The 15,023-nt window shown below is 44.9% G+C and overlaps 1 protein-coding gene across 1 annotated transcript in view; it reads right to left on the bottom strand.

The window, feature by feature from the left end:
• Positions 1-11,148, bottom strand: part of KCP (kielin cysteine rich BMP regulator) — a 28,349-nt gene extending 17,201 nt beyond the window's left edge. Inside the window, exons 1-13 of the mRNA XM_051962407.1 lie at positions 11,112-11,148; positions 10,422-10,525; positions 9,847-10,026; positions 7,038-7,089; positions 6,162-6,314; positions 5,898-6,004; positions 5,211-5,304; positions 3,930-4,103; positions 3,602-3,684; positions 3,258-3,351; positions 2,307-2,492; positions 2,036-2,206; positions 904-1,080 (exon numbers count right to left, since the gene is read on the bottom strand). Of these exons, the coding sequence (XP_051818367.1) occupies positions 904-1,080; positions 2,036-2,206; positions 2,307-2,492; positions 3,258-3,351; positions 3,602-3,684; positions 3,930-4,103; positions 5,211-5,304; positions 5,898-6,004; positions 6,162-6,314; positions 7,038-7,089; positions 9,847-10,026; positions 10,422-10,525; positions 11,112-11,148 (1,612 nt within the window). The remainder of the gene's footprint in view (positions 1-903; positions 1,081-2,035; positions 2,207-2,306; positions 2,493-3,257; positions 3,352-3,601; positions 3,685-3,929; positions 4,104-5,210; positions 5,305-5,897; positions 6,005-6,161; positions 6,315-7,037; positions 7,090-9,846; positions 10,027-10,421; positions 10,526-11,111) is intronic.
• Between the last annotated feature and the right edge of the window lie 3,875 nt (positions 11,149-15,023).

Raw genomic sequence — 15,023 nt, 5'->3', positions numbered from 1 at the left:
AACCCTGTTTGCCATTTCCTTATCTGTAAAATGAGCTGGAGAAGGAAATGGCAAACTACTCTAGTATCTCTGCCAAGAAAATCCCAAATAGAGGTCACAAAGAGTTGGAGGAACTGAAAAATGACTCAATAACAACAAATTAAATGATGGGGTTATAAACAAAAATGGAACAGTCTCTCCCCTTAAAGACATTACATTCTACTTGGAAGACAACTCTTACCTAGAAAAGTAAACAGAAAAGGGAAAAACATTTTGACAGGAATTTCTATATGTAGTAAGGACTAACTGGGAAAATTAAAAAAAAAATCTCAAATGCAAGAAACCTTTTCCTTGGTCCCCTTTAGTGCTGGTGCCTTTCCTCTGTGATCATCTCTAATATATCTAGTAGATAGCAGGAGGTCCTTGTTTGACTTTATTTGCCTTCCTAACACTTAGCACAATGCGTAGCACATAATAACCAACTAATAAATATTTGTTGGTGTAACTTGTTGACCAGGAGGGAGTTAAGTATTTAAATTCTGAAAGAAATATGGTAAATATAGGAGTAGGTAAAGAATGTCCTGACAAAAGAAAGTTCTTTCTGAGTAAGTTGGGAAGATGAAATTGGGGTACATAATGGAGTCTCTTAAAAAGCTGTTTCCCATGTTTACCCTACAAACACTTAGGTGGCTAAGGGGATAGAGTGCTGAATCTGGAGTCCTTAAGAATCATCTGCCTGAGTTCAAATCTGGCCTCAGACACTTAGTAGTTGTGACCCTGGGCACTTAAGATACTTAATCCTGTCTGCCTCAGTTTTCTCATTTGTAAAATGAGCTGGAGAAGAGAATAGCAACCATCCCATTATCTTTGCCAAATGGGGTCACAAAGAATCATACATCACTGAAACAAATGAACAACATTTACCCTCACAGGTGGGGCAACAGTGCCCAGGCAAAGTGAGTGGGTGGCTGCAGCTTGGCTGGTCACAGGGTCTACGATCACAGGAGACAAAACCCCCAATGCAGGTACAGTAATTACATGGATTTTCTGGTTCTGGGAACTCCTGACCACTCAGGTAACGCTGCCCCAGGTATTCACAACCTAGGGAGAATCGATGGTGAAAGGACAAAAAGGAAAAGACATGGAGAAGAGAGACCTTGGGCTTGCCCTATACCCTGTACCCTCCTCCAGAGAAGTCTCGAGTAAATGGCTTCACTGCCCAGGCAGAGAACTAAAATGAGAATAGGAGAGAGAGAATTCAAGAGGTTCAATGCCAGACCTAAATTAACACTACTTCTACCAGTTCCCCTTTGCCTTCCACATTCTAAATCCTGAGCAGGAGCTGGGGGCATGCTTTTAAAAGCATTGTTAAATACCTGGACAAGACACTGTGCTAATTAGGCCCTGGAGATTTTAGGACAAAATATAATGGATTCTGCTCTCCTGGAGTTCACATCCTACTACAATTATAACTTCATTGAGTAAATCTTTCACAACATAGAGCTGGAACTGAGAATTTACTTAGTCCATCTCTTTCCTATATGGAGAAATTGAGAGCCAGAGAAGTCTCTAAGGTCACAAAAGTAATAACTCTGTCCTTTTTGTTACTTTCATGAAAACACCTCCATTTCTTTCTGTCTCTTTCATTCTCTTTCTCTGTCACTTTGTCACTCTCTCTCTCTCTCTTTCTTTCATATGTATCTTTTTGTTGATATATTGTTCCCCCCCATTAGCATGGACATTTCTAAAGGTCAAGGACTAGGTTTTTGCCTTTCCTTGTGACCCTAGTTCACTGTGACCCTAGACCCACTGTGCTAACACAGTGCTTGCAAGGCACATAGTAATCACTTAACAAATGCTTACTAACCAACAAAGCTGAAACTACCTCAAACTACGTGTTTCTCAACTTGATGTGACTTCCTTTACATGCCATGATTAAGACACTTGATACTCTATTATGATTTTAAAAAAAAATAAGGATAATCCAATTTCCAACAGCCTCCCCTCAAGCCTATTCCTTAGCCAATCCCCTACTTGATACCCCCAGGGCACTCACCATCACAGACTGGGCAGCAGGACTTTTGGGTAGGGAAGGGGCACTGGGAAGGGGCACAGGATTTTGGCTCACAGGTGACACTACCCTCCCAGCAGAGGCATATTTGACATGGGGACGTTTGGGAGGTGAAGCGTTGCCCATTGGAGAGCTCCTTTCCATTATATAAGCAGCCTGGGGAGACAGGAAGAAGATAGTTCCCTATAAGACTTTTCAGCTCCTTGTTCCTCCCAGACCTTCTTCCTACCTCTCCCCCCACACAGAGAGATATTACCATCACAGGAGGGGCAGCAGTCCCCCTGCAGGGGGTGGGTGCAGAATGTTTGAGGACAGGGAAGTCTCTGGCAAGAAATGGAACCATTGAGGCAGAGGCAGCGGCGACATGGATCCCCAGGTGGGGAGAAGTATTGCTGGTGATGGGCAGAGGGCATCCCAGGAACCAAGCAGTCAGCTGGGGGCACTAAGAGAATGAAAAATGGCACGGGGACATGTGCAGAGTCGTAGTATTGGATTTGACACCAGGGAATTTCAGTTTGACTTCTGGTCTCTCCCTGCTGCCTATGTGATCTTGAGTAAATCACTTTAATCAGTGTGCCTGGGTGCTAGTATGTTTTTAAATTCAACTTGATTTTATTTCTCTGGCCCTCAGTTCCTTTTTGGGATATAAACTAAAGGGGTTAAACAAGATAATGCATAAAGGCTTTTCCAGCTCTAAACTTATCTATCTATATTTGAAACCAGAGGACTTGAATTCAAATTCTGACTGCTGCTTATTAACTGTATAACCTGGAATAAGCCTTTTCATCTCTTTGGACCTGTTTCCTCACAGATCCTTTCCACTCTCAATCTACAATCCATGATCCACTTGGGGCGGCTGGGTGACACAGTGGAGAGAGCCCCATGCCTGGAATCTGAGTTCAAATCCAGCCGTAGATGCTTACTAGCTGTGTGTCTCTGGATAAGTCACTTAACCCTGCTGGTATCAGCTTCTTCCTTTGTAAAATTATCTAGAGAAAAGCAAATAGCAAACCATTCCAGTACCTTTGCCAAAAAACAAACTTTAAATGGAGGCACGAAGAGTCAGAAATAGAAATTGGGCGTCCAATGGAGTTAACCCTGCCAATCCCTACCCACCTGCCATGCTCAACCCTCCTCTTGGGCAGAAAAGAAGAGGATGGAACATGATCAAAAGGAGAAAGAGTAGTGGCGGGAATTGGTTCTGTACCTGGGCATTGTGGACAACACTCTCCCGGCGATAGAAAAGGCTCTGGGCAAGGCAGCGGGGGGCACCGTTGAGTCAAGCACTGTACATTCCCATTCTGTGAACAGAGATATGACAGTTGGACAGGTAGACATCCTCAGCTTGGGACAGCATTTCCAACTGATTCTAGAATCAGGCCCTCCCTTCTTTTAAGTATCCTTAGCTTCAAATAGGGCCAATTCAAAAGAGCAGGAGACAGAGAGGGGGCTACCTGAGATCTGCCCCCAGTTACTTTCTTTCCTACCTCCCTACCTCTGTGCTAATCAAGACCCCCATTCCTTCCCGATATCTCCAGGGCCCAAACTTACAATGCAGTGGCAGACCCTGCACCGATCTGTAGGATGGGGGAAGTCAACTCCATTGGGATACTCTTTCCCACCAAAGTCACAACCTGAGAGCATCAAAGAATTAAATGTAGAGTTCCCATCCCTCCCTCCCTAATCTTCCATGGCTCTGTCCACCAGCTCCTGATTATTTTCAGATAACCCTTCAGAAAACTTCTCCATTTCTCCCAAACCTCCCCATCCACCTAGGCAGGCACCAAAGAGCCCTGTCAGATCCTGAGAGATCCCTCTCCTCCCCTTCTAGGATTCTGATCTGGCTCCCTTTCCCAAACCACCCCGCCTCATACCTCACCATTGCACTTGCTCTTGCAGCAGGAGCCAGGTAGTGGATGGGCACAGGGGGGTCCTGGGCAAGCTCGAGGCTGACAGTGGACCCAGCCTCCCTGGCACTGGCATTCTTGGCAGGGATCCCGGGAATGAGAGAAACTTTCACCATCCACAAATATCTGATTCTCCAATACACAGTCTATTCCACAGGTCCAGGTGAAGGGTGGGGAGGGAATATGGGAGAAATAAATGGAGATACTGAGAAAGTCAAGGAGAAAACATGACCTTTTTTTAACAGTCAATCATCAAGCTTTTATTTGCTATGTTCCAGACAATGTGGCAAGTGCCAGGTATACAAAGAAAAGCAAAAACCAAGGAGCTCACATTCTGATAAGGGAGATAACATACCAGCAACTCTGAACATAGAAAATATATACAGAGTAAACAGATAATCACAGAGGGAAGGGCCTAGCAGGAGAGCTTTGAGACTCTGAGATATAGGAGGAAGATACCCCCACATCTGGGATGTCCATATTACCATTTACCAACTCAATCAAACCCAATCCAATCCCACAAACAGTTGTTTAGGTCCTCCCTAGTGAAGGGCACTCACTGTACCAGTTCGGGGCAGGGATAATATGGTGTGATAACCATGGAAAAAAGTTAGGTTCATGTTCCTAGAGATGTAAATATAAGTGTGTCCATCAGAGCCAAAATAAGACTTTTTTTTTCCTCCTGGGGGCAGCAACAGTTTAATGTAGCAGAAGGAAATCCTTGGGAATGAAGGGAAAGATCAAACCTGGGAGAGAGGCACAAAAGTGATGGCACCCTGAAAGTAGGTATACCCCAATGTAACAGACTGAGGGAGGAGTTTCCCTCCCCCAACGCAGTGCCCTGAAGGCAAATTGCTATTTACCCCAAGGTATTTTTTAGTCCTAGTGTACATAAAAATATTGGTGTGGGAGACTGATGAATGGCAGTATGGATGAGCAGATGGATGCAGCAATGGATGGTGAGATGCTGAGAATATGGGAAAACACAAAAGTGGGGGGGCTGTCCCCACCCCCTCCTCTATCTTTTAAAACCTGGGAAATTCACAGGACTGAAAAGCTTTGGAAAGCCCTGAGCTACCAAGAGCAGGGAACATGGAAGCTGAAAAAGGTTTACAAAGGGATGAGTAGGATGCTTTCAGAGAATATTGGGAAAGGAAGGGTAGGGGAAGAGGGAGGAAGCAATGCAGCTGGGCCAGCCTGAATTTAGGGGGAAGTAGGTGGTTGGGGAGGACTGATCATCACTAAGTACATACCTGGACACCTAGGGCAGCACTGGTCTGGTTCTTTCTGAGGCCTGACACAGGTTGTGGGTGGGCAGTCAATTGGAGAACACAGGACTGTCCCATCCTGGGAATAAGGAGAATGCAGTAAGTATTGGGAGAGGGAAAGTTTCCATTCTTACAAATATATTTTTAATGGTACTGTTTTTTGAATAACAAAGAATTCTTATCATATTTTATGTACAAAGATGCAGGGGAAAAAAAGCATACGTTGCTAGACATTGCTGATGGTTTTTTAAAAACTTTTAACTTTGTGTTAAAAGAAATGGTTCTATTTGAGGGGGATGTAAAGGAGGACTGGGGGAAAGAGTAGGGAACAAGCATTTGTTAAGTACCTACTAGATGTCAGGAAGTATGCTAAATTATTAAATATTGGCTCATTTGATCCTCATGACAATATTGGGATGTAAGTGTTATTACCCTCATTTTACAGATGAGGAAACTGAGGCAGACATTAGCTAAATTACTTGCCCCAGGTCACATAGCTAGTAAGTGTCTGAAGTCTTATTTGAAGATGGAGAAATAAAGAAAAATTCAGCAACAGTAAGACTTAAAAAAAAAAGGCAGCGGGGGGAAATCCCTTGATAAGGTGGTTATGTTTCAGTCTCACACAGAAATGAAGAGGCTATTTCAGGAGGCAGAAGCATTAGTGGGAAGTACCTTGCAGTGGCAGGTGTGACACAGCTGGCTGGGGTCGGTGAAGTTCTGCCCGTTGGCATAGATGTGCCCCTGGTAGGTACAGCTCTCACACCTAGGGCAGCAGGTACCTGGAAAGAGCTGGGGGGTGAGCAAGGCAAGAAAAGGGGGGCTTTTCTCTGAGAAGCTGGTCACCTGGGGTTACTTGGGCAGTGGATCAGCAGTCCCAGCTTGAACAGAGGCTATTATTGCACTGCAAGGGAGAGATTCAGGGAGCAGGGAACTTACCTGGGGACTGAGTGGGATGCTGGCAGGGAGGTGGGGTGCAGGGCACAGCCCTGCACACAGGAACACCCTGGAGGCAAGAACAGGTAGTACAGGGCTGCCCTTCAGGCTCCCACTGGGCCCCCTCAGCAAACTCCTGTCCGTTGAGCACACATACTGCATGGAGACACAGAGAAGGGTGTGTACATCACCATGACAATGAGGAGATGTTGCACACTTGCACTCAGACACATAAACACACACACACCCACACACACACACTCCATCACCACAATGAAAAAACTTTCTTACTTTAGATGGATATTGTCTAACTGACTGTGCTTGTGAGTGAGGGACTTATGGTGTTATCAACTATAAAATCACACAGTTGGAAGACTGTGTGATGATCGACTATGATAGACTTAGCTCTTCTCTGCAATATACAGCGATCCAAGACAATTCCAGAAAACTTGAGATGGAAAATGCCATCCTCATCCAGAGAGAACTACGGAGACTGAAGGCAGTAGAAGCATACTGTTTTCACCTTTTTTATTTGTTTGCTTTTTCTTTCTCGTTTCCCCCTTTGTTCTGATTTTTCTTTCATAATATGACTAATATAGAAATATGTTAAAATGATTATACATGTATAACCTATATCAGATTGTTTGCTGTCTTGAAGGAAAGGGAAGTAAGAGCAGGAGGGAAAAAATTTGGAACTCAAAATCTTAGAAAAGTGAATATTGAAAACTCTCTTTACTATGGAGAAAAAAAGAAGTCAACAAGCATTTTAAAAAAAGAAAGAAATCATTCAGCTGGAAGACATTTTGAAGAGGATCTAATCCAATCTTCTCTTGTAAAGCCAGTCTCTTTATGAGTCCAGTCCCCTTTCCATTGAAATACCCCGCTTCCAATTACAACCTCGGATTCTAGAAGACCTCTGTCCTAGGGATGCCTGAGAAAGGGTCATTCGTGAGGAGGTGAAGTGAAAATGTGTGACCAGTTCATTGGGTTAGTGGGAGTTCACCATCTCAGGGAAGGCATTGAAGGAGAGGAGAAGAAAGGAAAGATCTCCTCCAACTCTTACCTACCCCTGGATTAGGAAACAAGGGAGTGAGAAACTTGAAAGAAGACACTAGTTTCAAAATGAGAAAGCCAGCTCTGGCTTTGGACTCTGGCAGTGAGCAGACATGCTTGGGTCAGGCCCAAAGCATCCACTATTGCTAAGACAAGAAAGGCACTATGATCCAGTGGGGAAATTCTGGATTTGGAGCTGGGTTCAAATTCATTTACTATCTTGAGCAGGTTATAGCCCCTCTCTCAGTCTCCCTCAAATGAGGGAGTTGGAATAGATGATCTCTAAGGTTCCTATCAGACTTGATTCCAAAGATCCCACTAGTTTAAGAGGTTAAATAGAACTAGAAGTGAAAAGCTTAGTTTGTCTTGAAGGTAGAACCAGTGCCAATAATGAGAATAATTGCTAATATTTATTGTAACCTGGAGGGGTGGCTAAATGGTGCATTGGATAGAGTTCTGGACCTGGAATCAGGAAAATTCATCTCTCCAAGTTTAGATTTGGTCTCAGATATTTGCTTGCTGTATGACCCTGGGAAGTCACTTAACCCTATTTGCCTCTATTTCCCCATTTATAAAATTAACTAGAATGACAAACCATTCCAGTATCTTGCCAAGAAAACTCCTAGTGGGGTCACAGAGAGTCAGATACTAATGAAAATGACTGATTAGTAGCATTATAACCCAGACTTGTGGGCGTGTCTGAGTTTAACATAGAGAAGGCATTGAAAGGACTTTTTGAGCAAAGTTGGTTTGCCCATCGTGGAACCTCTGGATCCTCTCCTGAGTGAGGACAGCCCCCCCGCCCCAAACTGCCAGGACCGAACCACTGGCTCTCTTTTCCATCATTTTTGGGTGATCTCCTTGTGGCAACTCCTCTCTGCTATACCCAGCATGGATGTTATCAACTGAACCCATGAGAATGGAAGGGAAATGCTTCCCCTGCTCCCTCTCTTTAATCCTAGCTTTGAGAAATGGGTCCATAAAGGATTTTCAAGGTTTGCAAAGCAATTTACACATATCTCCTCATTTCATTCTCACAACCCGTGAGTTGGTGCTACCATTATCCCCACACTGAGGCTCAGAAACACTCACACCACTAGTTAATGGCTATGACTGGATTTGAACTTAGGTTCATCCTGACTTCAGGACCAGAGTAAATCTACTATAGCACGAGCCAACCCACTCCAACAAAGCAGCTCATGTGTAAGAGACCCTCCACAAGAAATGAGAAAAAGGAGCTTCCTTAGAATCAGGAAAACTTGGGGTAAATCCCATCTCAAACTCTGTATGACCATGCTCAAGTCACTTAGACACTCAGTTTCCTCATCTGTAAAATGGCAGAATTAGGCTCAGTGGATTCTCAGGTCTCTTCCACACTAGATCTAGGATTCTATGGTCTATAGGTACCTGAAAAAGTATATATATATAGAGAGAGATAATAAAGACAGAGATAGATATATGGATATAGAAGTTTATATATAAATAACTAAATATATGTACATATGCATATATACAAGTAAAAGGTACCTGAAAAGGTACATATAGATATAGTAGAGATAGATATACTGATATAGAAATTTTACATATAAATAATTATATATGTATATATGCATATGTAAAAATAAAAGATCTGAAAAGTATATAGATAATAGATAAATATACTGATAAAGAAATTTTACATATAAATAATAATATATGTGTACATATGGATATATAAAAGTAAAAAATATCTGGAAAGGTATATAAAGACATAGTAGAAATAGAGATAGATATGTTGATACAGAAATTTTATAAATAAATAATCATATATGTATATTTGCATATATAAAAATAAACGGTACCTGGAAAAGTATATGTAGATAGTAAAAATAGAGCTAGATATATGGGTATAGAAAATTTTAATATAAATAATTATATGTATATGTACATGTGCATATATAAAAGTAAAAGGTACCTGAAAAGGTATATATAGACATAGTAGAAATAGAGATAGATATATGGATATAGAAATTTTATATGTAATTACATATATACACATGCATATATAAAAGGTACCTGAAGAGGTGTATATAGATATAAATATTAGAGATAGACATATGGATAAAGAAATTATATGTATACATTTTGTATATGTACATATGCATATATAAAAGTAAAAGGTATCTGAAAAGCCAAAACGGGAAGCCATGAGAGGAATTTGAGAACCCTGAAAACCAGGGGCAGGCCCATCCCCAGCCAGGGCTGAGCTAATAAAGAGTGGTGGGAGGCAGGGTGCTCCCAGGCCATACTAATCTGTTGGTAAGGAGACTGGCTTAGAAAGCGATTTCTGCTTTCTATAAATGAGCTCATCAATTCTATTATTCTTTTGTGCTTTCTTTGATTTTAGTATTTCCTTAGTACTGTGTCTAGTATCTGACACATAGTAGGAAGGAAACAATTCACTAAAGCAACTACTATGTGCCAGGTGCCATATTATTTTATTATCACAACATCCCTGGGAGTAGGTGCTATCATTATGCTCCTTGAATAAATGAGGAAACTGAGGCAGACAACAGTTAAATGACTTGCCCAGGATCCCACTGAGTATCTAAGGCTGGATTTGACTCCAGGACAGATCTTCCATCCACTGCTACACAGACCGGCTGGAGGCTCCATGTGGAAGAAGAATGTCTCCATCCACGGAGAGGGCCCAGGTCTGGCTGAGAGGACGGAGACTCTCACCTGGGCAGCTTGGGCAGCAGTGTCCAAGTCTTGAGACCGGGTTGGGACAGGGGCTAGGCGGGCATTGCATGGGCACACAGCGAACCAGGCTCCTCTGTAACACATGAAGAAGTGAGACACACACGGGGATGGATCCCAGGACCAGAGAGTCAGAGCTGGAAGAGATCTGGGAGGCCTTTGAGTCTGCCCCGCTGGTTTTACAGATGGAGAAACTGAGGCCCAGAGAGGTTAAGTGACTTGGAAAGACAGGCCAGAGATGGTTGGGGGAGAAGTGGGCTGGGGCAGAAGCTGACCAAAGCAGGGAGGCACAGAGTCGACCTCCTAACTCCAGATCCTTCCTGGAGGGAAAGAATGGGGCCGAGAACAAGGACTCTAGGGAATGTGGTAAACTCTCAAAAATGAAAAGGACACAATCTTCCCACCCTCTTGCTCAGGAGCAGAGCTGGAGGTGGGAGAGGGGGCTGAGGGTGGGAGGAAGCCCTCACTCACCAGACAGGTGCAGTTAAGGCAAGGGTTGGAACTGGATGGGAAGACTGCCCCCTCCTCATGATGCTGACCCTCATACTCACAGCCTGGGGAAAAGGGAAGGCCAGCTCACAGGGGGAACTGATTCCCTTTCCAGAGGCTACTTCCAGCAAGGGAAGAAAGGAAAGGAAATGGGGGAGAGGAAAGTAGTGGGAAACATGATGGGGAAGATATTGGTGGGAAGGGAGGTTCTGGGCAGGAGGACATGTGTATGGCGTGGGGAGGCGGGGGGAACACCACGAATGGGGCACAGGCCTCGGGGACTGGAGGAGGAGTGGGAAAAGCAGGGCTCCCCCAATCAGGAATTGGAATAAATGCAGGAAGCCTGAGCCTCGTGACTTGGGGAAGATGGGGGCTTTGGGCGACCTAAGGGGCAGTGGGGACGCCCCTCTCTGGAAGCAGGTAGCCCTCGGGGAGGGAGAGGGGCAAGGAGGTCACCTGGCCGACAGACTGGACAACACTGCCCCGGGGGAGTGTAGCTCTCCAGGCAGTGGAGCTCCGGACATGAGGCCTCCATGCACTGAACAGTCCCATCCTGTGGGAGAGAAGTCCTATTCTCTGGTCTCCTCAACAGCCCTCTTTCCCCCATCAGCATCCAGAAAGCCAAGGACCCTCCCCTGCAGACCCTCATTCCCCTTGGCTGGGATCTTTTACCTGACAAGTGCAGCTGATACAGGGCTCTGGATGCCATGTTTCTCTATCCTTTCTGTCTCCCGGACAGATGACGCGGCCTTGGGGCTCTTGGGCCAAAGATACAGAGAATGGGAGGAGAATGGAGGCTTGTTTCCTTGCACTTAACATGTGTTTGTTTCTCTCCTCACAAGTAGGAAGGGCTCACAAGATGCTAGACAGCCATTCATTTGTTGATTCTTTCATTCTCTTCCTTGGCCATCTCGTCCACTCCTGTGGCTTCCATCTCTCCATTCAAATGTACCTTTCTCTCCAACCCTCCCACTGTTCTCAGCTTCAGAGCTGGGTTCCCAACTGCCTGCAAGAGCGCCTGCAATTCAACCTGTCTTAAACAGCCCCTGGTCATTAAGACTACACTTTCGTGTCAGAACTCAGGCCATGGGAAGATGGTAAAATATACTTTAAAAAAAATAAATTTCATGTAACAGAAAGATTCCAGCTCCCTATAGAATCCACTCTTGTTCTTTCTATATTGAGATATTTGTGTTAGTGACCATCAAAACTATATTACTCTATTATAATATATTATATATAGTAACTATATTATAACCGTTTTTGAAAAGGTAGTCGGACAAGGTGCCTTGGTTGAGTGCCCCTCATACCCTGGGTGTCCTGGGTGAGTTACCAGAACTAGGTCTAGGACTTGGAGAAGAGGGATGAGGCAAGTGACTGACCTGGCTCACAGCTCGGGCAGCATGTCCTAGGGTCCAGGCAGGGCTGCCATGAACATAGTGACTGGCTACATGTCACCTTTCCTTCCTGTGAGGGGGAAGGAAATAGACACTGGGCAACTGCCCTCAGACCCAAAGCAATAACCCTTCCCCACGTCCCTACTCTGTGGGAACGGGAGCCAGAGGAAGAGGAACCAGTTCAGCTCTAGTCTGGCAGTCCCAAGAGCAGAGGGAAGCTTGGGCTCATCTACACTAATCTCAGCCTCTGGCATTTTGGCTCCTCAGGGTTCCCTAACCGCCCCCCACCTTGGACCCCCACTTTGGATACCCAGATCAAAGACAACCCCTGAGAAGGGAGGAATAAGGAAGTGCAGTGTGAGAAAGATGATGAAGATGGACAGCTGTGTGTGTGTAAAGGTAAGGTAACAGAAAACTCCAAGGCTTACCAGACAGTAACAGGTGGTGCAAGCATCTGGGGAGAAGGTCTCTCCACTGCTATAAGCCTGGCCTCCATGGCTACATCCTGACCCCAAACACAGAACGGTCACTGTGGGTGACCCCCAGTCCTGCAGACCCCAGCCCCACCCCTTCAGATGGCTGTAGAACTCACCAAGACAGTGGGTCACATCCCTGACGGCAGAACACTGAGCCCTTCCCTGCAGGCAGACACAGGAGGTGCAGCCATCTGGCTCCCAGTGGGCTCCCTCTGGCCACTCCTGGCCCTGCCAGGTGCAAGGGGGTCTACGACATTCACAGGACTCTAGATATTTTACTCTGGTCTGCAGGTCCATGTTCTGTAAGATGAATGATAATGCACATGCTCATCTAGAGCATGTCTACTCCCCTTCTCCCCTCCTCACCGCCACAGAGCCACTGTTATACCTCAAGGGGAAGAAAGAGTGCACATTTTTTTAGGGCAAAGCTAAGTAGTAAATCATTCGGTCATAGAACTTAGAACTGGAAAGGGCTGCCTGATGGCCACAACCAACCACAAATCCAGGACCCTGATGCTGAAACAGGCTACCCTTCCCCTCAGAGAGGTCATGGACTCAATACAGAATGGGGCACACTTCTAGACAAGACCAGTGCAAAAATTTGTTTTGTGTAACTCCGAATATTTGTAATAAGTGTTCTGTGTTTCTTTTTTTTTTTTTTTTTCAAAGAGGGAGAAGTAGGTTGTTTATAATCCAAAGACCTAATGTCCAGCCTGAGGTCACTGAATCATGGAAAGAACACTGGATTTGGTGGGAAGACCTTGATTTGAATCCCAGTTTGCTGCTTATTTTCTGTGTAACCTGGGCAAGAACTTCTTTGCCCAGAAAAGTTTCTTTTTCTGTAAAAAGAGGGGGGTAATATGAGATGACCTCCAAGGTCCCTTCCGTCTCTAAAGATATACTCATTGTCCTTGGGCCCAGTTCCCTTCTTTTTGCCCTCACTGCCCCATTCCTACCTGTCCCCTGAGTTCTGCCACCAGGACTCCCAGCTCCTGTAGCTGCTCCTTCACCTTTTGTAGCTGTTCTTGCAAAGGCGCACAGAGAGTGGGTGGGTGACCAGCTGCCTGCTGCTGGTAGTGACTGATGTCATCGAGCCTGGCTGAGTGGCCTGGGTCCAGGTTTGCCATGTCTGTGGGAGCAGGACGAATAGGGACAAGGGAGAGCAAGAGAGCTGGGTAGAACCCACTAGGGACCCTCAGTTCTGCATTCTCACTCCAAAGTCAGAGTAGGAAAGTATATTCCCCTTCCTTTGGGTCCCCTCACTGCCAGAAGGCTGGTGAGGATACTTCCCAGAGAGAACTGCACTGAATCTGGAGTCAGTAGGTTTAGAGCTGAATCCTCAGTCTTCAAATGACTTTGGGCAAATCTTCCCCATTTCCCCAACTCCCGAGTTGTTAAAAGTAGAGAGGGAAGAAGATTAACCAGGAACTGGGAGGCAATTTCTTGGGTGTGGAGGCAAGGATACATCCAGCTACAACTTGGACACCTCTGACTGAGACCCAAAGGCCATGGGTTATTGTTCTGGCCTTAGGGGTCTGGCAAGCAAGGGACAACAGAACCTAGCCAATGACTTCTAACTTTCCAAGGCTACTAGAAGAAAGGAAATGGAAGAAAGGAAATGACAGCTTGTTCCCAGCAGCCCATGGAGTGACCATTTGTGCCAAGCTGCTCAACCTCAGCCAAATACCCTTTTGCCTCTGTGCCCCCGATGTGGAGAAATCTTAGAAAGTCTAGTCCAGGGATAGGGCTAGAGGATAGGAGGAGGAACCTAGAATTGCAGCTTCCAGTAGGAAAATTGATTCAAGCTCCAGTATTTGACTCCCCTGGCATTCCTCGGCTAAGAAGTGACATTCAAAGCCTCCCATTTACCCAGAACTAGAAAGCTGGCTGAACAGGGAGAGATTTAGCCCTAAGGGAAGCTCTGATTTCTCATTTGTATCCCCCTTCCCCTATCCTCAAGCTCCTTCTCTCATCTACAACTCCCTTTCCCTCATCCTCAGGCTCCTTCTCTTTTAGGGGTCCAGTTGATGAAAATGATAATAAATCAATTAATCAACAATCATTTATTAAATATCAACTATGTGTACTGAGGATATAGAGCTGGGGATGAAATCATGCTTTTCCTCAAGGAGCATATATTCTTTTGGGGCAACAGGTCAAAGTAAAATAAATACAAGGTAAATTATGGGGAAGCCCTGGTAAGTGGGGATCGGGAAAGGCTTCATGTCAATGTCATGTCAAAAGAAACTAGAAGATATATATAGAAGAATTGCACATCTTTAACATATATTGGATTGCTTGCCATCTAGGGGAGGGGAGGGGAAGAAGGGAGGAAAAAATTTGGAACACAAGGTTTTTTGCAAGGGTGAATGTTGAAAATTATCCATGCATATGTTTTGAAAATAAAAAGACTTTAATTAAAAAAAAAAACAATAAGAAGCTAGAAGATTCTAAGAGGTAATTCTAAGAGGAGGGAATTCGTTCCACAGGGGAAAATGTGGCCAGAGATGGAAAGTGGGGTGAGAGACAGCTAGAAGACCGGTTTGATGGGAAAAGGAAAAGGGTCTTGGCATTGGGTGCCAGTGACCATTCTCTACTCTTCTCCCAGAGCCTTTGTTAACCTCAATGATGAGACTCTACTTCCAACCAAGTATTCCTGCTCCTTCAGGATTCCACCTTCAACCCCTCCTTCTGAGGCACCCCCTCCCCAG

The sequence above is a fragment of the Antechinus flavipes genome, chromosome 5 (genome assembly GCF_016432865.1).
Source record: "Antechinus flavipes isolate AdamAnt ecotype Samford, QLD, Australia chromosome 5, AdamAnt_v2, whole genome shotgun sequence".
NCBI classification, from domain to species: Eukaryota; Metazoa; Chordata; class Mammalia; order Dasyuromorphia; family Dasyuridae; genus Antechinus; species Antechinus flavipes.
This window is presented reverse-complemented; position numbering and strand designations above follow the sequence as displayed.